General features: G+C 50.4%; 1 protein-coding gene across 1 annotated transcript in view; it reads left to right on the top strand.

Moving 5' to 3' along the window:
- Positions 1-20,365, top strand: part of Cfap46 (cilia and flagella associated protein 46) — an 89,931-nt gene that overhangs the window by 59,986 nt on the left and 9,580 nt on the right. Inside the window, exons 35-51 of the mRNA XM_008823157.3 lie at positions 98-230; positions 1,366-1,512; positions 4,273-4,473; positions 4,587-4,693; positions 5,340-5,513; positions 7,231-7,366; positions 9,822-10,010; positions 10,907-11,095; positions 12,334-12,468; positions 12,551-12,730; positions 13,129-13,299; positions 15,380-15,477; positions 16,093-16,169; positions 16,594-16,688; positions 17,221-17,342; positions 17,810-17,889; positions 19,310-19,462. Coding sequence (XP_008821379.2) covers positions 98-230; positions 1,366-1,512; positions 4,273-4,473; positions 4,587-4,693; positions 5,340-5,513; positions 7,231-7,366; positions 9,822-10,010; positions 10,907-11,095; positions 12,334-12,468; positions 12,551-12,730; positions 13,129-13,299; positions 15,380-15,477; positions 16,093-16,169; positions 16,594-16,688; positions 17,221-17,342; positions 17,810-17,889; positions 19,310-19,462 — 2,387 coding nt within the window. The remainder of the gene's footprint in view (positions 1-97; positions 231-1,365; positions 1,513-4,272; positions 4,474-4,586; positions 4,694-5,339; positions 5,514-7,230; positions 7,367-9,821; positions 10,011-10,906; positions 11,096-12,333; positions 12,469-12,550; positions 12,731-13,128; positions 13,300-15,379; positions 15,478-16,092; positions 16,170-16,593; positions 16,689-17,220; positions 17,343-17,809; positions 17,890-19,309; positions 19,463-20,365) is intronic.

Raw genomic sequence — 20,365 nt, 5'->3', positions numbered from 1 at the left:
TAATTTGTATTTTTTTTTTTGACTACTAATGAAATTGATCGTTGGCACCAGCCATTGCAATTCTTCTGTTGCATGCTGCTTACTTTGCTTCAATTAGCTGCAGAAAAGAGCTGGCATTTAAAAAAGAGAAGAACAAGGAACCTGGGATAGAAGACAGTCTGCCAGCCCTGCATGAGCAGCTGGCTCCATCGCATCCTGTGAAGGTGAAGCCCCTGATAGCACAAGACAAGGTAAGTTGTCTATGTACCGTGGGATCTGCAGCCCAGGAGTGACACTGACTTAGCCTGGCTCTGCCACAGAGGGACCCACAGTCCATAGGTGACACTGACTTGGCTGTAGCCTAAGATTGCAGCAGGAACTAGTGAGCCAGAGTTGATTCATTAAATGACTACTGCATACACTCTTGGGCCAGGTTTTGTGGGAAACTCAGGAACCTGATCAAGTTTGTCCTACCCTGGGACCCTGGAAGTTCCCAGGGATGGCAAAATGTATATGCATAATAGATTGCTATGGAACAGGCCTACAGGGGCCTGGACAGCAAATGAGAGTCAGGGGGCTAGAGATGCAGCTAAATTGCTGATTGCCTAGCATGCATGAGGCCCTGGGCGCAGGTAGAGGGCAGCGAAGAGGGAGTTGTTCTCTGTGGAGCAGAACATGTCTCGGGGTCTGGCTGGCCTCTTATCACCAACTGGCTGTCCCCTTCAGTCGATGCACAGGATAGAAAGTAACCATTCAAAAGACCATTCTCTTCCACCAAGAACCCTGGATGTGCAGAGTGCCAGCTCTGTTTGTGAGCCCACTAAAGTCAGCATTTCCAGTGTAATAGAAAGTGACTGGGCCTCGGAGTGTGCAGCTTCCGCCACACACCTGGGTTTGGTTATGGGATCTGAGCCCAGGACAGCTGAGAGTCCTGTACCTTGCTAAGCTACAAGGAAGGATTCAGTGACTTGTCCATGCTGGCCAGGGGGCGGCTAACAGGTACGCAGAGAGTGGAAAAGCACACACAGCTATCAACAAGTCAGGCCCACTAACCCCAGAAACTTCTACCCAGCTCAGCTCACAGAGAAGCATGACTGCCAAGCCAAGTAGCACAGCAGCCACTATAAACAGCTAATGGTAGGCTTAAGAGGGTAGGTAGAAGGGGTGAATAAGCAGAGATTAGGGATCCCAAAGACCTGGGTGTGTCAGAAGGGAGATAAGCAGAAGCCAGGGGCCTGAAAGTCTGTGCAAAGAATGCTGGGAAAGCCCCTGTGGCAGTATACCTTGCTGTACACTGGCTTCACAGGGCCTTCATTGTGCCTCTAAGCCAGGGCATGTCATGGGACACAGATGGGGCACAGCATTTTGGATCATGTCATCTCACAGATTTTGAAGCTAAATGGAGAGACTGGAAAGGGCCTGGATGGGACTTCCTACCCTCAACTATGGATGCTCAAGGGAGAGGTCCTGCTAGACATGGAGCTACACCAACCAGCACGGCTGCTCCTGTCAGAGGCCCAGCAGGCTTTCCAGGTAGGGTGTCCCACCCTCATGTCCTCACTCCTCAGTTGAGGACCTCACTGGTATCTGTGACCTTCCCAGTGTCTCTACTGAGTCCCTCAGAAAGGCTTGAATTAGCACCCCCATGCAGGCACTGCACAGTAACCCAGCTCTCAGCAGGCTCGGAAGCACTGGATGCTCTTCCCTGAGCAGCTGCCCAATAGGAACACTTGCACCCAGACCTGGGGCCCTCTGGTCTCAACTCTAGAAGTTCCAAACTGCGTTCAGCAGGGTAGCTGCCCTCAGGACAGTCTAGCTGGAGGAAGCTGCTTGTGTTCTGCCTGCCCTAATGGCATAGTTCCTCCCCAGCTTCCCAAATCCCTGAAGACAGACTTTAGAGTTGCTTTTAGTGGGCAGGTGAGGCCAAGGGCCTGCTGACACAGCGAGCCGTTGGCTTGTTCTGAAGAATTCCAGGGAAAGAGGAAGACCTACCAGTGATGGAAAATTCCAGTGACACCAGAATGCTTTGAGCCCAGACTCTGTCCCATATACTAAAAGTAGGAGTGCAGCTGCTGGGGAGGGGACAAGTGTACAGGTGTTGGGAAAGGGACAGGTGAGCCAATGTCAGAGAGAAGGGTGGTCAGGTGTCAGGAAGGGGACGGGTGTGCAGGTGTCAGGATGGGGTCAGATGATCAGGTGTCAGGGAAGGGGATCAGTGTCGAGAAAGGAACAGGCAATCAGGTGTCAGGATGGGGACAGGTGTGCAGGTGTTGGGGAGGGGACAGATGTCTAGGTACCAGGGAAGGGAACAGGTGTGCAAGTGAAGGGAGGGGATAGGTATTCAGGTGGAGGGAGGAGACAGGTATGCAGCTGTCAGGAGGGGAACAGTTGGGTACAGTAGAGTCCAGATAGCCTGTCCCAGAAAGGACTAAGCTGTGGGCCTCTGGACTGACAGGCAGGCTAGACTCAGTGCATTCAGTACTCTGCTGTCACTGCTGTAGATCCTTGGGGTCTACATCCACACCTCTCCACTTTGCCCTTAACCCACTACAGCCAGGAGCTGCCCTGACGCCCATGCCCTATTCTCACTGGACTGGTGTCCAGTACAGGGCCAGGGCTGATGCTTCTCTTGTGCTGTCCTTCCTTGTAGCGTCCAACTCTTAGGGTTCTGTCCTCCGTTCTGACCTCTTGGGGTCACTTCTCATTTAGGGACGACTCTGGTCGGGGGAATCCGGAGGGACTTTCCCCTCTTGCCATGAACTTTTAGTACCCGGGCTTTAGTACCCGGGGATCCCATCTCCGCCCCACAAACTCCTATCATCCTTCTGCCCCAGGTAAACAGCCCTACTGGGCTCTATACCATCCTTGTTGCATAAAGAGTTCTACCCACTGTGCCTGGGTCCCGCTGCCTACCCAGGACCTGTCCACCAGGAGCCTGGCCTTTACTGGGCCTCATCTTGGCTGTGTGCCAGCCTTGCTCTCTGGGCCCACTGGGGCCCCTGCTTCCCTTACCTTGGAGCTCAGCATCCTCTTGCCAAGGTCAAGTCCAGAAGTTGAAAATACTCTGCAGAAAAGAAGCACACCTTCCACTCCTAGACAGCCTCTAAGTATCTAGTCAGACTGCCCCGTGGACCCAGAGCCCAGCACACCCTCATACCATCCTAAGGCAGTTGTAGTGTTCAGGTAGGACATATGCTAGGCAGGATTGCAGACATCTGGCCCACTCTCTCCCCCAGTCAATGGCATCTGAATGTATGGGATGGTCAAGTGGACCACCCCCCTCAGAGACCAGCAGCTCAAGCAGCCAGGAAAGCCGTGCCTTTCCCAGACCACACCTGTCCCTGCTCCACATGGCAGGGCAGAGCTAGCATCCTGTGTCTTGGGAGTATGGGAGGGTTACCTACCTGTTTTTGTCCAAAAATGCACATGGCTTCACATTTTCTCAGAAAGCAACATCCTATGAGCCAAGTGTGGGGGCATACCACTTTAATCCCAGCAGTGGAGACAGAGGCTAATAGACCTCTGAAATCGAGGCCAGCCTGGTCTACGTAGTGAGTTCTAAGCCAGCTGAGGATGCAGGGAGACCCTGACTCAAATAAAACAAAACAAAACCTGTGCCTGAGACTCAGCCTTCCTGCTGTGGGGACAGTAGTGTCCTGTGCTCCCAGAACCTGCTCCCTCCCTTTGTGTTTAACGTAATTTGTGTTTAGCTGTGTTATTTGCCACACAGCTACTCAGGCTAGATAAAGCTAGATTCTGTGAGTTGCTAGAACCCTTCTAGGCACCAAGGAATGTCTCCATGTGAACTTGGCCTTGAGTCTTGACCCCTGGAAGGTCCTGCAAAGATATAGGGATGGGGCCCAACAAGAGCCTGGGAGGCCCAAGGAGTTGGTCTTGATCTGTCCAGATGGGTCACAACATACCCACCTCTAAAGGACACTCTCTGGTCTACACTTAGGCCTGAACCTCCCTCGGGTCTAGGTAGGACTACCATAGGCCCTCTGCTTATGCCCTGAGCAGCTGAGTGGAGCTACAGGGCTACAGATCCATCCACAAGGAGGGGCTGCTGAAACCAGGCAGCAAAGTCAGAGAGAAGCTGCCAGTGGGACACCCAGAGTGGGCAGCAGTCCTGCCACAGGCTTTCACCTGTGGCTCCAGGGGGACAGTGCCAGTCCGCTCCAGAGAACTACCACTCCCAGGCAGTAGCCACCCTGTCCTGAATGGAACTGTGCATCTATTTACCTATTTGCCTACCCATTTCTCTATTATCTGCCCATCGATCCCTATTTTTAGGAGCTTGGTGATACGTGTGCAGAGTCACAGTGCCTGTTGCTTCTAGCACAGTTGGCCAACAAGGAAAAGAACCACGGACAAGCTATATCCTTGACTGAGAGGGCCCAGATGTTGGGTGGAGCTGAGGAGTTCTGGTATAATTCCACCCTGACTATGACCGAAGCGATCTTGTCTTCCAAAGACAGCAAAGAAGAAGTCATGGTGAGGCCAGTGGCTGGTGGACAACAGCGGGCACATTGTAGGGGCAGTGGCTGGGGCCTCGTCTTCTGGCACTGCAGAGTGACATGGTGATGCTCATGATGCTTCACATCCAGGTTTGCAGCCTGTTGCAGAAACTCATAGATGTGTTCAAGGTCCTCCAGAAAGAAAGGCCTAACCGAGTACCCTTGCTGGAATTCCTTACCATGGAGCTGGAGGCCAGGTAACCGAGCCAGCTATGCCAAAGCAATGGTTACTTTTGCTACACAGGTCCTATTGTGTTGTGTATATGTCAAACATAGGGAGGCTCAGACCCAGTAGGGCCGTGCATCCCTTCCAGCCCCACGTGACCCATGTGTTCTTAGATTCCTCTGAGAAGCAGGCCTTGCTTCCACCATGTGCCTCAGAGGAGCTGGGGACTTCCTCACAGTTGGTCTGTGTTTCCACAATGTCTTCCCCACAGCTGTGGAAGCCTCCAGGCCCTGTTCCCAGTGGAGGGCTATCAGGGAACCCCACTTTTTCCACACACGTTTCAGGCCCTTTTCTAGGAACTCGCTAAGCTGGTGGACCCCAGCAGCAGGGATGCTTGTCTTGTTTGGGCTTCTGATTCCACTCTGTGAAGTGCTGTGAGCCTCAGGTGGCTGTCCCCACTGTCCCAACGTCCACACTTCTGTGTCCCACCAGCCTGTCCTGATTTGGGTCTGTAAGCAGTGGTTTCCCTTGGGTGAATGACTTCTGGTTTTGGAAAAAGTCCCAACTGTGTTTAATTTAGCAACCCTGGGTAGAAACTGGTCTCTGTGGTCTTGAGCATCTGACTGTGGAGGATAAACTTCAGCCCCCACAGCCCTGAAGAGGTACCTCTCTGGCAGGTGTGTGAGACTTCAAATCCAAGTTGCCTGCAGCTTGATTGACAAGGAACTGGAGTCCCCATTTTTGCTGACAGAGTTAGAAGAGCGCCTGTTGGAAATTGAAGACAACTTTATACTCGGTGGCTACAAGAAAAAATGTGTTGATTTAAAACTAGAGCATGCGAGGATAAAGAGGTAAGGCATCGCCACGTACTCCACCTGTGACAGGGGAGCTTCCTGAGGTTCTGCCCTCTGAGCGGGATTCATCTGGGAGCATTGCCCAGATGGTCCCTACTCCTGCCCAGCCTCAGACATGGCTAGCCCCAGCCTTCTCCCCTCACCAGCCCACCAATGCAGTCCTGCAGGGTCCCCAGCAGCTGTTCCTGCTGCTACCACAACCATACATCCTGACAGGCATCTAGTCAACCCCCACTGGTTCCTCACAGTACTTCTGCCTGTCCTGGACACCCACATGCCTTTTACACTTGAGCAAATCCTGGATAGGTATACCTCTGCCCTTTAAGTAGGAGAATCAGTCAGCACCCAATTCTAACCCAAGTCACGTCCACTACTGCAGGTGTGTTGTGGCACAACTGTAGGTCACCAGGATGGCAGGAAGGTAGGTGATTGAGCCAGCAGGTGGGCATTGCAGGACTGTCTCATCGGATGCCTTTCAGACGCAGGTTCTTTAGGAACAAAGTCACATACTGAATGCACTTTGTTTATTCCAACTGTTTTGTATCTTTGTTTAAAAACCTATTGAGAAGGCTGGGGAAATGAGTCAGTTGGTAAAACACTTGCTTTGCAAGCACCTAGACCTGATCTTCAATCCCTAAAACCCATGTATGGGGTGTGCACTTGTTTTTTTAAATGTATATTTTTATTGAGTTTTGTGCATGTCATATAATAAATGTTAATCAAATTTGCCCCCCCCGTCTCCCACCTGCACCCCCCACACTGAATTTCATGCATTCTGTCATATATGTTAAGGCCTCTTCAGGCAAGCATTTGTACCCAGATGTCCCTGGGTGCTAGTCCATCCACTGGAGTCTAGTCAGCCTATCTAGAGTCACTCCCTTAAAGAAGATCTACTCTCCCTCACCCCTCCACAGTCAGTTGCCGATAGTTCCCTAGCTAAAGTTGGGACTTGCTGCCCATTTCCCCAGTTCTATGCTGAGTTCTTGTCGATTGAGTCAGCATGGGTCTTGTGCACACTGTCACCACTGTTGCAAGTTCATATGAGCAGGTTCCCAGTGGCCTGAAAGCCTCTGTTTCCTTATGTTCTTGCACCAACCCTGGCTCTTCCAATCTTTCTGCCCCCTCTTCCACAATGGTCCCTAAGCCATGGGTGGATGAGGTTTAATATAGGAGTTGTATCCAGGGACACACACACTCTGCAGTCTTATTCTCTACAATTTGGCCAGTTCTGGCCATTTTTGTGTGCATCACAGTGTTGTATAAAGAAGCTTCGTCGATGAGAGTTGAGGGATGTATTACTGTTCTCTCTGTCCCCCGTTCTGCTATGTTGCAATCCCAGCACCGGGGAGGCGGAGAAAAGTGAGTCCCTGGGACTTGATAACTAGACAGTCTTGACTGCTTGGAGAGTTCCAGACCCAGTGAGAGACCTTATCTCCAAAAAATGGTGGGTGATGGCTGAGGACCAGTACCCAAGGTTGACCTCTGACCTCCATATGCACACATATTAACACATATACACACATAAACTCACACAAAATAAATAAAATATATTGAGAGTATCTCAGTTTTCACATTTAATTACAAAACTTAGGTACTAATAAAATATGTAGTATAACTATGTAGAAATTATGTAGTATTTATTAATCAGTGTAACATATTAATATATATTAGTTTTAACATCTTTGTTGTAAATTCCATTTTATGTCTTACAAAGGCTACGTGCCCAAAATGAGAACGATGAGGAACAGAAATACGCCTATTACCTGGAAGCATATGACTTGGCCCAGAAAGCTGTGGCTGAGGAAGAAGAACTATTTCATAGAACTCAGGGGCTGTTGTCCCTTCAAGATGTAAGTAGGAGCCTGCACATCCCAGTCATTCTCAGGGGGAGATAATCACTGTACCAGAAATGGTCTCAAAACAAACCAGCCAGGTGCAGTGGAGCATGCCTGTAATCCCAGCACGTGGGAGGCTGAGGCCAGAGAATGGAGAGTTCTAGGCCAGCCTGGGCTACACACACACCGAGTCTTCACACACATACCAGAGAGAGAGAGAGAGAGAGAGAGAGAGAGAGAGCGAGAGCAGTATATATGCACAAAAACCTGTATACTAGGAAACCGATATACAGGGACTTGTGATATACAGCTCAGTCAGTAAAGTACACTTTATTGAACCTGAAGTTCAAACCTTAGAATCCATATTTTAAAAAGGCAGATACAATGGCAGGTGCTTGTAATTCCAGCACTGGGGAGGTGTACTCTGCTGTCAATGTGGACTGCTCCACTTGCTATGTGCCTATCTTCCTGTTCACCCATCCAGACCTGCCATCCATCTTTCTGCCTGTTCCTTCATCTGGTCCTGCTTTTCTCTTCCCCTCACTCCTGTAGCTCAGCTCTCACCTGGCAGCCTACAGCCACCATAGCTTCTCTAGCTTCTTCTCCAGCTCTGTAGTTTGTTATCCCATCCACACAGAGGGTCTTACATCTCTATCAGTTTCCCAGGCCTCTTGAAACTACCAAAACTCCTTGCCTTTTTAGCCCTTTGTAGCCATTCTGTAACCTACATAGATAGATGATAGACAAATAGATAGAGGATAGATAGATAGATAGATAGATAGATAGATAGATAGATAGATAGGATGATAGATGACAGATATAGATAGATAGATGATAGATAGATGGATAGATAGATAGATTCACTGTTGATGTGTAATGTGTGATATACAAGTTAATGTTAGTAATTAAAATTAGAATAAGAAAGCTGTGTTCACCTTGGCCAGGATTATCAAGGAAAGTGGAACTATCTGGCAAATTGTTGCCGTTGAAACCACCATTCCTTCTGAATTTGTTATTCAGTCACTTCTGGCGTTTGGAAAGACGTAAATGCATTCGTCTACGTTTCTGACACTTCAACATACGAACAAATCTTAAAATAGTCATACTGAGGTAAAGCAAATACATCACAATATTATTATATACTATATGATGCCATTTATATGAAACTGTAGAAAAATACAAGCTGATTTATTATAGTGCCTCAAAGTAGCTGGCTGTCACTTGGGAGAAAAGAAGACTGTCATGAGGGCACTATGCCAGAAACATAGACAAACACATTTGTCTCCACAACGTCAGAACTGACTGAATAACAAAACATTCGCAAGGTTTAGCAGCAATTTGTCAGGGAATCCCACCTGCCTTGGTAATCTGGTGGAGGCAAATGTTCTTTAATTATGATCTTAATTACTAATATTAACTCTCATATCACACATCACACAAAAATATATCTAAGCATATGCATATGTGCACTTTGCAGAATGAATACAATTTATATAGGCTACAGCAGAGTTCTAAAGGTTTCAGAGGTAAGCTAAGAAAAATGCAAGTAGAGTCTGTATTAAGGTAAGGAGCCCAGAACTGAGAAGATGCTGTTGCTGTAGAGATGAAGCCAAGGGAGAGTCAGGTATGAGAATGAGGGTATAGTCAGCTGTTGGGAGAAAAGAGAATGGGGCAGAGCAGGAGACAGCAGGCTCAGGTCCAGATGGGCAAGCTGGTAGACAAGCAGAGGGAAGTTGGGTTAACTTTTTCACCAGCGGGGAACTGAGACAAGCTGAATTCCCAGGGGCAGTTGGGAGTTCTCTGCCTATTGGTCCTTGATGCGCACCCCAAGTATTAGATGATAGGTTGGTGTGGAGCCACGGCATCACAGTGTTAGGTGTTCACCATTTTATGGGGTCCAGATGAAAGATTTATACCCTTTCCTTGGTCTGGCACGTCCAATAAGTTCTTGGACCTGGTTTCGCCGATATGATTTTAATATACCCATGTGCCTCCACGGTCTTGATTCACCCTATAAATGTATTGGGTGGCACTTTCTACCCCTAGGAATAAGTCACTTATCTGTCAGTGCTGCGCGAGTGGTGTCAGACAGATGGTGGTGTTTGGGGGTCTGCCCAGGACTTCAGTCATTCTCTACTCAAAATGGAGTCAAAAGCTGCTTGTGAAATGGAGCCTCTCAGGGCACTGCACAGCCTGAAAAATCACCAACTTGCCTGATATGGAGAAACTTAGAGTTGGGCAGAGCCTGATCTCAACACAGATTCATGAAGCAACATGGGGGAATCTAGACTACAAAGGGTGTGTTTCTTATCTTGGTTTGGGGTCTATTCCCACATCAAAATAAATAAATGCATTTTATGCTTCATATGTGCCATGTGTGACATGCTAGCTATGCCTTGTCAAAGTGCTAACCTGTGGTTGGTCTCCTCGGAAAATATGCCTTGTTTTACCCTCCCACAAATTATCTCAGTTACAGAATGTCAACTCCCCGCAGATGAGGAGGTTGGCCCGCCTCAAACTCTGCCTAGCAGAAATGTGCTTAGACATGGTGCAGCTGGTCTGCAAGGAGGCACTGGATCTGCAGCTGGAGCAGGACTCCTTAGAAAAGCTGCTGGCAGACTTCCTTCAGAACACCGGCGACTACTCATCCATCGGCTTGGTGACTGGGGGACAACCCTGAGTCCATGTTCTCTCCTGGGGAGCTGCCCAGGCCACATACTCAGGTCTACAGTCATACTCAGAGCAGGGTGCAGATCCTTGGGGTCCCAGAACACCCTGCTGTGGCAACTCTGGGCTACTCCCAGGTCTTGGTGCAGACAGGCACTGTCTGGGGGACAACCCTGAGTCCATGTTCTCTCCTGGGGAGCTGCCCAGGCCACATACTCAGGTCTACAGTCATACTCAGAGCAGGGTGCAGATCCTTGGGGTCCCAGAACACCCTGCTGTGGCAACTCTGGGCTACTCCCAGGTCTTGGTGAGACAGGCACTGTCTGATCACCAGGAGCACTTAACTAGCTAATAAGTAAAGGAGTTGTGGGGGGGCCTTCCATGTGACCTTAAAGCTTCCTATCCCAGGCTGTGGGGTTAGCATTCAATTTATGATAAAGTGCTGTGGGCTGGGCATATAGCTTAGAGCACCTGCCTAGCAGACACACCACCCCGGGTTCCCTCCAAGCACCGCAAACAGAAAAGGTTGAGTACACGAGTATGTTTTAAAGGAAACATTTTTTCCATTTTCCATTTTCTTAGATGCCATGAAATATGAGTCAGATTAATTTAGTGTGGATATAAACGATCCCACAGTAAAACTTTATTTGCCAGTGAGTGCTTGTTTCAGGTTATGGAAGTTAATTTTTATGACCCTTCCAGTGCCTAAGCTCTGGAGACCCCAAACACCACCACACAGGACTCCATAGGGCAGGCATAGCTCTCAAAGCCCCCACATGTTCCCCTGCTGGGCAGTACTGGAAGGCAGCTATCTGGGATTTCTGGGTGGGTGGATAGAGGTTGCATGACAGCCATTGGAAGTGACTGTACCTCCTTGTCTTCCTGAAGCAATGGTTTACGCTGAAGCGGACCCTACCGCACATGGTGTTAACCCAGCTGGAAAGCCTGCAGCCACTGTGCACAGGTTGCGTGGACATCCGTGCCCAGCTTCTGGGCCTGGCTGGGAAGGCCCTCCATCTGCTATCAGTGAAGACAGACCCTGTGTACCCTTCCTTCTGCTGGGAGGAGGACCTCTTGGTAGGTGTCCCTACTTTCCACTCGTCTGGTACACTGCCCCTCTGCTATAGAATGGGATTATAAGAGGTGTTTTACCAACTCAGCTAGGAAAAAAGTATGGCCCTGACATCTCTATGCCAGGGTGACTCTTATCTCATTGTATACGGCCTCCTGGGAGCTTCAGAAAATGCCGTGTACTGACCTGGGGTACACCTGACCCAAGGTTGTTGACTCCCATGCTAAGATGTAGCAGACTGGGTGTTGTCTGCCTTTATTGCCCTCTACACACCATGCAGCCTGAGAAATCTCTGAGAACGACAGATGCCACATTTCCCTCCCATCCTCCTAGGGCCCACTCTCCTCTAATGCTGGGTGTTCTGAGAGAAGCAGCCAGCCTGCCCACTCAGAATCCTGATGCAATCCCTACAAGCCTGGATGCCCCCAGTTTCCCTTCCTGACCACCTGTGCAGAGGCACTTCCACCTCAAGAAGGCATCAGCCTCAGTGGACAAGCCAGGATGCCCCAGAAGACAATTCCTAAAGGAACCACCCCCACCCATCCAATGTAGCAGGCCATGTTTCTGGACTCCAAACCAGGATCATTTGCAGCGAGGTAGTCTTATAGCCCTGGGCTCTGCACCTGAGGTGGTTTGTCCTGAGTCCTCAGGCTTCAGACAGAATAAGACCAGTATGATCCGAGCTTGCCCATCTTCCAGGCTTCTGGTTTTCCAAGTGGGATTTTCCCTCTAAGTCTTATAAGTCTAATGTGTAGAACTTTCATTCTCTGGTTCAGCTTGCATGGTTCCAAACTCTACTGTGACTTCTTCCTGTCTAACTTTGAGGCTGATGTACTCTACTAGACATCTTCTGCTCTGCTTGCGAGTCTGATTACACAGGTGATCTCTGTCCTTTGGGGAATCTGTTGAGGCTGCTGGTGGCCAGGGCCTGGTGAGGTTTGGTAACAGTGCAGCACTTGGAAAGGATATGAGAGGTGCTTTCCCTGGATCAGCTGGGCCAGAGCCCCCAGGTCTTCTGTGCAGAGATGGATTTCACTCATTGGGGTATGGTTGATTGAGAGACTCCCTTTTGCTTCCCACCGCAATGGTGACACCACTGACCACACAAACCATAGGTCCTCATCGACTCCCTTTTTCAGGACCTGCTGATCTCTGTTCTGTCCCCCTTCCTCGCTTTTGTGTTTTCCCTACTGACTAAGTAAGAATTGGCAAACACCGGCTGACCACGGGTTGTGCACTGTAGGTGGCTGCTAAGCGGAGTAGCCTGCAATCACTGGAGACAGAAGCAGATGACAAGAGTGCTGAGACCTCCTCCAGGGATTCAGCCCCCTTCAAGGAAGCCCCCAAGGAGCAAAGCCAGAAAGCTGAGGGTCTGAAGGTAGGCAGTGCTTCTGCCCATCCTTTGATGGTGGTCTCTGCCTGCAGAGCCCTCCTGAGCCTGAGCCTTGCAATGCCCACAGAAGAAGGTAGTGCTGGCCCAGCAGTACCTGGCTCAGGCATCAGAGGTGCTGCTGCAGTGTATACAGGCTGCCCTGAGTGGAAACCTTCTGGACATTGCGGCGTCTGCCAGCATGGAGATGGTGGAGTGTATCGGCACCCTGGACCCCACGGCCACCTGCCAGTTCCTGGCACTGTCTCAGGTACGAGCTTGCTCTGCACACTTCCAGCAGGGTCTTTATCTGTCATCCTAGGGAAGGAAGTATCCAAGCACCAGCCGGCTGTGCTGCCCTCAGACAGGGTGGGGAAACCTTGTGGTTAGAAGGAGAGACCCTGCCTGTGACTCACACCTCAGGCCACCTGTTCTTGTGGCTCAGTGAACACACACTATGTTCATACACTCCTGAGTCTCCATGGTGCAGCAACTCAAAGAAAGGTCATGGCCATCCTGCATGACCTCAGATAGGCCCAGCAGAAGAAACAAACGTGGTCCTGGATGGTGGCTGGTGACCCACACAGCCCACCCAGTCCCCCTCCTGGTCTAGCCAGCCTCTCAACCCTTCCACAATACATGTGTCACCTTTGCTAAGTTCTGTTGCAGAGCTGCTCAGCCTCAGAGATGATGCGGAATGTCTTGCTGACAGCCACAGCCAACACCAGCACCTCGCAGCTGGCAGCCCTGCTGCAGCTCCATCAGAGGCTACGGGAGCAGGACAAGACCGCCACCAGCCTGTTTGCCAATGTTGAGCAGAGACTGGCCACCACTTCCAAGGTACTGGGTAGGAGAGCCTGCACACCCAATCATGTGGCTTCTGTCCTCACCCATCCAGTCACACAGGCTTAGGTCCATATCCTGCTCTGCCCCTTCTAGCTGTATGGCTCTGAGAGGGCCACTCCACCACTGTAAGCCTCAGTTTCTTCTCAGGCCTTGTGAGAGTGTCAGCCCACGTCACAGGAGCTGTGGGTACAGGACAAAAGGGCCATACTCCAAGCACTCTGCAAGGGCCTGGGAGGGTTATGGCTTTTCTCCCTCACTTGCCCCAGGGCAGTTCAGGTCTAGGTGGAGTCACAGTGTCATCCTGCAGAACATTTCCAGTGTGTAACCAGTGTCATCTTTGCTCTGATTGGGACCTCCATATCAAGCTAGTGTACGTCAAAGAAAACCGTGATGGAATTTCACCAGCCATAGGCAACAGGCAATGAGAGTGACTGGTGAGATTTCATCATGGAAACAGCTAATCTCAGAAGGGAAAGATGTGTTAAACTGGGCTACAGTGAAATTAAGAACTTGTGTTCATCATAGAGGTGCCAGTGGGAGTTACCATGCAAGCTTCAGGGTGGGAAAGATGATTCAGGGTGCACACAGATGACAGCGAGTTCGCATGTTGCATGTAGGGAGGATGTGGGACCCTTTGGATAAAAAGGATGGACACTGGAGCTGAAAAGATGGCTCAGTGGTTAAGAACACTGGCTGCTCTTGTAGAGGAGCCAAGTTCGATTCCTAGTATCCACATGGCGGCCAACAACCATCTGTAACTCCAGTTCCATGGAATCCGATGCCCTCTTCTGACCTTGGGCATTGCACGATGTGGGTGTACTTATGTACATGCAGGCAATACACTCATACACATGTAAAAATAATTTTGTTAAAAGATGGACACTAGAGACGGGGTACAAGACTGGGATTTCAGAAAAAGAAGGCCTTGAAAGGTTGGTAACATTTTAGTATTCTCACTGAACATCAGGGGAATGAACATCCAGATACCCAGTGATGCCCATCTGAATGGCTGAGAGTAAAAGGGAACTCATCATGGGGAGACACATGGCTGCGGTGGGTGTTGAGGTAGTAGTGTGACCCATTAGAAAGCAGTTTGGCAGACTCCCTGCATCTTGGAGTGCTTGTTCCAGTAATTCCCCATGGGGCTAGAAACCCACAACTGTGTATCCAAAGAATATGCACTAGAATGCTCACTGCAGAGCGCTCACAGCAGCTAAAACAGAACCACTCAGAGGCCAGTGGATAGGATGTTGTGGCATGCCCACACAGGGGAATGCCCTGCAGCAAAGAGAAGAGCCAGTGGGACATGAGCCTACCCAGGAGGGCTACCCACGTTCCCTGGGTGAAGAATCCAACAGCCAGGCAGAAAAGCCAACCTCAGCCAGCAGAAGCCAATTCACAGCCCCTGTATGAAGGGGCTGGAGTAACAGCAGTGCCTGCCTCTTCATGTGCCCTGTGAGTATAGCCATTGTGAAATCCGTTGGGTGCCTGATCACATAAGGGTTATGTGAGTTTCTGTCACATTCTTTGAAATGAGTTTTCTAAAAATGGCTTTCCTTTACAAACCTGAAGTCCTGACTTGAACCCTTTAGCATCCACAGCTCACAGAGGATAGCAGGGTCCCCTTCAGGACTGGCACTTGTCACCTGCCATGGACAGTGAAGGCCCTGAGGTGTACAATATCTAGTTATGCAGACCATCAGATGCACAAATCCCACGAGGCCTACAGGAGGCAAGAGAACTTGGGGTCGGGGTCAACCAATCCCAAGCTAGGTCAGTGACTTGAAGACCCAAGGCCAAGTGGAGGCCCCCAGGCCTAAACTAGAGAAGGTGGTAAGGGCCTTACTGTGGAGGGAGGGCAGGCAGTTTGGGGGCTCCTGGGAACCACAGACTGGACATTTTAGAGAAGCCAGTGAGTTTCTCATACCTCTGCTGCCCCCTTGTGGTAGCAGTGAGTCCCAATGCCCAAACCACCTGGGGGAAGGTTACCTGACCCTTGCCTACAGTTCAGTGGGCATCTCCAGAGCAGTGCCCTGTGTCCTAGTGTCCCTTTACTCCTGTCTGTCGCACCCAGGCATGGCAGAGCCTCTCCATCACGGATCAGCATTTCAACTTCCTGAATGAGATCCCGCCCATGTTCCGGGTCCTCTTTCTGCAGCACTCAAAGGACAGGTGACATTTCCTCCTCCCACCATTGTGTGCCCTCATCTGGTTGAGAAGCCTAGGAAGGAGGCATGGCCACAGCGAACTTACAAGTCTCAGCCCTGAGGCAGCCATATCCGGCTGGGGAATGTGTTGGACAGACACAGCTAACCCACCTCACAGGCATGGGCACTCAAGTGCTCCCCTCCTGGAAAGGGCCCTGGGTGAATTTCCATGATGATGATCAGAGGAATATGTTCAGTTGCAGGCACTCTGTGATCCTTGCTCACATGGGGCCTTTGTGTCAGGTCTGGGCGGGCCTGGATGTTGAGGACTGAGGAGATTATTCAAGAGAATCAGAAAATGGCCAGCCAGCCTGCTTATGCTACCTAGAATGGACCTCCATGGGCACAAGGGAACCAGCTTGTATTGATAGGTGCCTTTCCCACTGCTGAGCCTGTTGTAATTTCAAGCTGTACTCAGGCTGCATAGACTGATTCACAGGCCTCTGCCTGGGAAAGTACACATGAGCAGGCACCTATGGGGTGCCAGCTGAAAACTGGCTCACCAGGCTCCTCTAAGACCCACAAGCCTTGCTGTGCACCTCCTCTGGGAATAGGCCTATGACCCACACTCTGCCCATAGGTCCTATCTGTATGGCGCTGCCTATGAGAAGCCCAAGTCCATGCCTGGTCCCAAGGGAAAAGTGATGCCAGTAGGAGGTAAGCTTGGGTGTAAGCAGGGCTCCTCCAGCAGACTGCAGTGGACATGAGGGAGCCCTACCACGTAGCAGGTCCTCTCACTTCAGACGTAGGGGCAAGGGGAGACTGAGCCCAGGTTAGAAGAGGAAATAGAGGCAACATGTTTCCCCAGGAGTCCAGAGGAGCCTGTGTGCCTCCTGGGCGCTCTCCCTGAAGTGTCAGATGCCAGTTTTTCCTCTTCGCCCCAGCCTTCTGATCATCAACCCCTCATGCCACCCAAGGAGGAGTGGGAGGCATGTGCCCCAAAGGGCCTCCCTATCACATGCCTTAACCTGGGAACAGCAGGGTTGAGAACCCTTGCAAGGACTCTTACAACCCCACCTGTTCACACACGTTCAGTGGCTCTGCTCTGAGCCCTGTGGGGACCACAGGTATGTTTCCACAGGTCACTGCAAGGTGATGCGGGTGACTATGAGTCCAACTGCTTTCTCAGAATTGTTGACCAGCATACAATGGTTCCAGAAACAGACACAGTCCCAGGTATACAGCAAGGCTATGAGCCTGAATCTAAGCACTTAAGGTACAAGTCTCCAAGCTGTACTGCAACTCATCCCAGGAAAACCAGGACTCCAAGGTAGAGTCAGATCAGGGTCCTGGGCTCAGATCCCAGGTGGGTGAGGGTGAGACCCCATAAAAGGTTGGGGAGCTCTTCATCATTGGCTTAAGTCTGACCACAGAGAAGAGGTCTAGCCACCTCTGCTCTACTGAGCATAGGGTCACTTGACCTGGGCCCTTCCCCACCAGAGGATACACCAGGGTATTGATAGAGGACATGAACAGGACTAGGCTGTCAGGATGATCTCCTGAGAACTGCTGGGAGCACTGGGTTAGAAAGGACCAGAGTATACAGACGCTCTGTCTGAAAGGTCTAGAGCTTGGTTCTTTCCATGGAGTCTCCCCAATCTACTGACTGAATGGAGGTTACACGACTGGAGTTCTCCAGTCACTCTGGGCAGCAAGTAATGGTTTGGGTTACCCCAAGACAGCAGACTGTGGTTTTGGGTTGGTTCAGAAATTGGATACCTTGTATGGTGAGGAGCGAGACCTGTGTATGCAGAGGCTGACCAGCGTCCTGGAGCACATGGAGGAGTGCCTGAAGCCCATCACCCCCCTGTTCACCTTCCCAGATGCCAGGTATCAGCATGACACTTCCTCTGAAAGTTCCTAGGGACAGCTGGCTTCCTGACACCAGGTGACAGGCAGCTGTCTCAGTGGAGGGAGCTGGAGGCTACTGTGCATAGGCTATGTGGCCGGCCGGCCGGTGACCCAGAGTGCGGCTTCCTGGAGCCCAGCTGAGCTGCTGTCCCTGCCTCCATTAACCCCTTAGTCTGAGTATAGTGTGAGAGGAGTAGCAAGTCTCAGACCCCAACTCTGGAATTTATTTTGGTGTGGAAAGAAGGAAGATGGGAGATGGAGGACAGGCACTTTTCTCCAGTAGCGTGAGACCATCCTGAAGTCCTGCTTTACTGATGGTCTGTGAAGTTCCCCTGGTGTGAAGACAGCCCCTCAGCACTCATTGGCTCTATGGGAATCCTGATTCCCAAGTCAAGTACTCTGCATTCTACTTCTTTAAGCCTGAACACAGTTGCTGTGATTTTCAGAACACAGATGCTGGTGACTAGGAATGATGTGGGGAAATCCAGAAGCAAAGGACCAGACAGAAAATTGTCTATCCCTTCAGGTAAGTGGCAAGGACAGACCCACAAGCTACTGCTGATACCTCAGGATCTTGTGGGTGGGCCTCACCCTCCCATCAGGGAGAGTCCAGGTGGATCAGGAGTCACAAATCCCACGTCCAAGCAAGCCCCACATAGGGAAGTATTACATAGAACCCATCGCTCCTCCCCTTCATAAGGTCTCCTGCCTGCCCTTCCTGGGCAAATTGCCAATTCTGCACACATGATGCCCACAAGCAAGAACAATGGTACTCTGCCCAGTACCTACCACTCCAGCATGATGTCCCAGGTGGGAAAATGAGGCTGACATGGCAGTTGACTGATGCTTCCAGAAAACATGGATGTTATTGCCCCACCTTGGGGAACTCACCAGAGGCAGTCATGGGGAGTAGTCTTGTCCCATCCACCCCAGTGCCCTGTGGCCTCTGCTAGCTACAAGGTACCAGGGTACTGTCAGCACAACCCTGCTGCTTCCTACTCCTAGGGGAGAGGAGAAAGCACTCACGTAAGCACTGACGGGAGTGTGAAGTATGTACCAGGGCTTCTTTCCCTTCTCTACGGTTTTACCAGCGCCTCCTTTAGAAGGCCATTTCCTGTCTTAAATTTTGTCTGCTTTTCTATTCCCACAAAGAATTATTGACAGAGGGTAAAGGGGCGGCTTGCCCTGCTGAAAAAGAGCTTTGATTTCCAAAAGTGCCACAAGTTTCCTCCCCAAGCTGAGCTAGATACGCAGTACCCTGAGAGCTAATGATTGCGAATGGGTCAAGCCTGGATGGGTTGGGGGTGTTCAGAATTATTGCAGAAATTAGGGAAGCGTGTTCGGATTTCACATTCTGTGGGCAAGCCAGTCATTCCCCGAGGCCTATTTTGGTTTTGAAAATCTAGAAGTGTCTGCGGCCTCATCTTCAAGTACTAGGTTCTGCAGAGAAGCAGCTCCTCACCAGTTAGTGACCCATACCCATGGTCACAAAAAGACTGCCAGTTGGGTCACGAAAGTGATGCCTTCTTCCCAGGATCCTCTAAAAGAGTCACTACTTGTAAAGCCCCCAGGGAGGAATTATCCCTGGGAAGGCACCTGGTCAAAAGAGCCTGGGTATTACATGCTCTGCCTTAGGAATCAAATGTCTCGAGATGTGACATCCTATAATGTGAGCCACTATGTGTAGGCTCCATCAGGTTCATGTCGTAAGCTCGATCTCATCATCAAAACCAGAGCTCCCCTCAGGGGCCCCAGCATGTCTCCAGTGTCCCCTTGTCTCTGCAAGCTGGGCTGGAGTCCTACTTTTTTCCATCTCCATGCCAAGGGCAGCAGTCCCGGACAGTTACCCACCTGACTTTAATGAAGCCTAAGCCCCCAGCACATGTCCTCTCCTCGGGAGCTGGTCTCCCCTCATGTTTGAGCCACTGTCATTTCCACATACACAGGGCAGCCTGAGGCTGAGGACATAATCCTGATCGCAGACAGGATCCTGCTGGATCTGCCCCTGGAGGGGCTCTCTGCTCTGGACAAGGTCACCTCAGTGTCACGAGAGTTTTCTCTCCAGATGCTGTGGAATCGCCTCCATAAGGAGGAGATAGGTGAGCACTGCCTTCGCCACAGTAATGCTAAATTTTTTAAATGGAGGTATTTGACATCAGATAACTTCTTTTGACAGATAACGTCTGTCAAAAAGTAAAGAGCAAGGGGCTGGAGGGATGGCCCAGTAGTTAAGAACATTTGCTGTTCTTCCAGAGAACCTGGGTTCAATTCCCAGTACCCACGTGGTGGCTAACAACCGTCCATAGCTCCAGTTCCAGGGGATCTAACGCCCTCTTCTGCCCTCTGCAGGGCATTGCATGAACATGGTGCCCTTACATACATGCAGGCAAACCACTCATACACATAAAATATTTATAAAAAAAAAGAAAATGTTATTTTTAAAAAAGGTAGTGATCAAGGAACTGAGGATGCAGTACAGTGGTAGAGTGCTTACCTAGCATGTGCAAGGCTTGGGACCCATACCTAGCACTAAAAAAAAATCACAATTGTGATCAAATGCTGAAACATTTTCCTAGGCCCTTATTCATTCAAAATCATTTCCAGAGTAGATGCTGGGTACTGCGTATAGGATTGGTGTCATGGGTGCTGATGCTTCAGCAAAGAGCCTCACTGATCCAAAAATCTGACTCAGCATTATTCAGATAGATGGTGAAGGGACAGTGAGGGAAGCCAGGGCTCTGAGTCAGGCCAAGTGGAGAGCAGGGATGTAGGGGTCTACCACTGGCACTGCTGCAAAATAACACCAGTCTGTGAAAGTCCTCCAAACTGCTCCCGGGGCATGCTGCAGCTCAGCATACTTGCGCAGGTTGGTAATACCCGGTTAATGCTGAGGATGTAGCTCAGTGGTAAGACCATTTGCCCAACATTCACAAGGCCCTGCGTTCTATCCCCAGAACTGTAAAAAGGTGAAGGAAAGAAAAGAAAGGGGAGGGGAGAGAGGG

The sequence above is a fragment of the Nannospalax galili genome, unplaced genomic scaffold, assembly GCF_000622305.1.
Source record: "Nannospalax galili isolate Female #2095 unplaced genomic scaffold, S.galili_v1.0 scaffold49, whole genome shotgun sequence".
Taxonomy (NCBI): Eukaryota; Metazoa; Chordata; class Mammalia; order Rodentia; family Spalacidae; genus Nannospalax; species Nannospalax galili.
The sequence above is the reverse complement of the archived record's forward strand: the minus strand, read 5'-3'. Positions and strand labels throughout refer to the sequence as shown.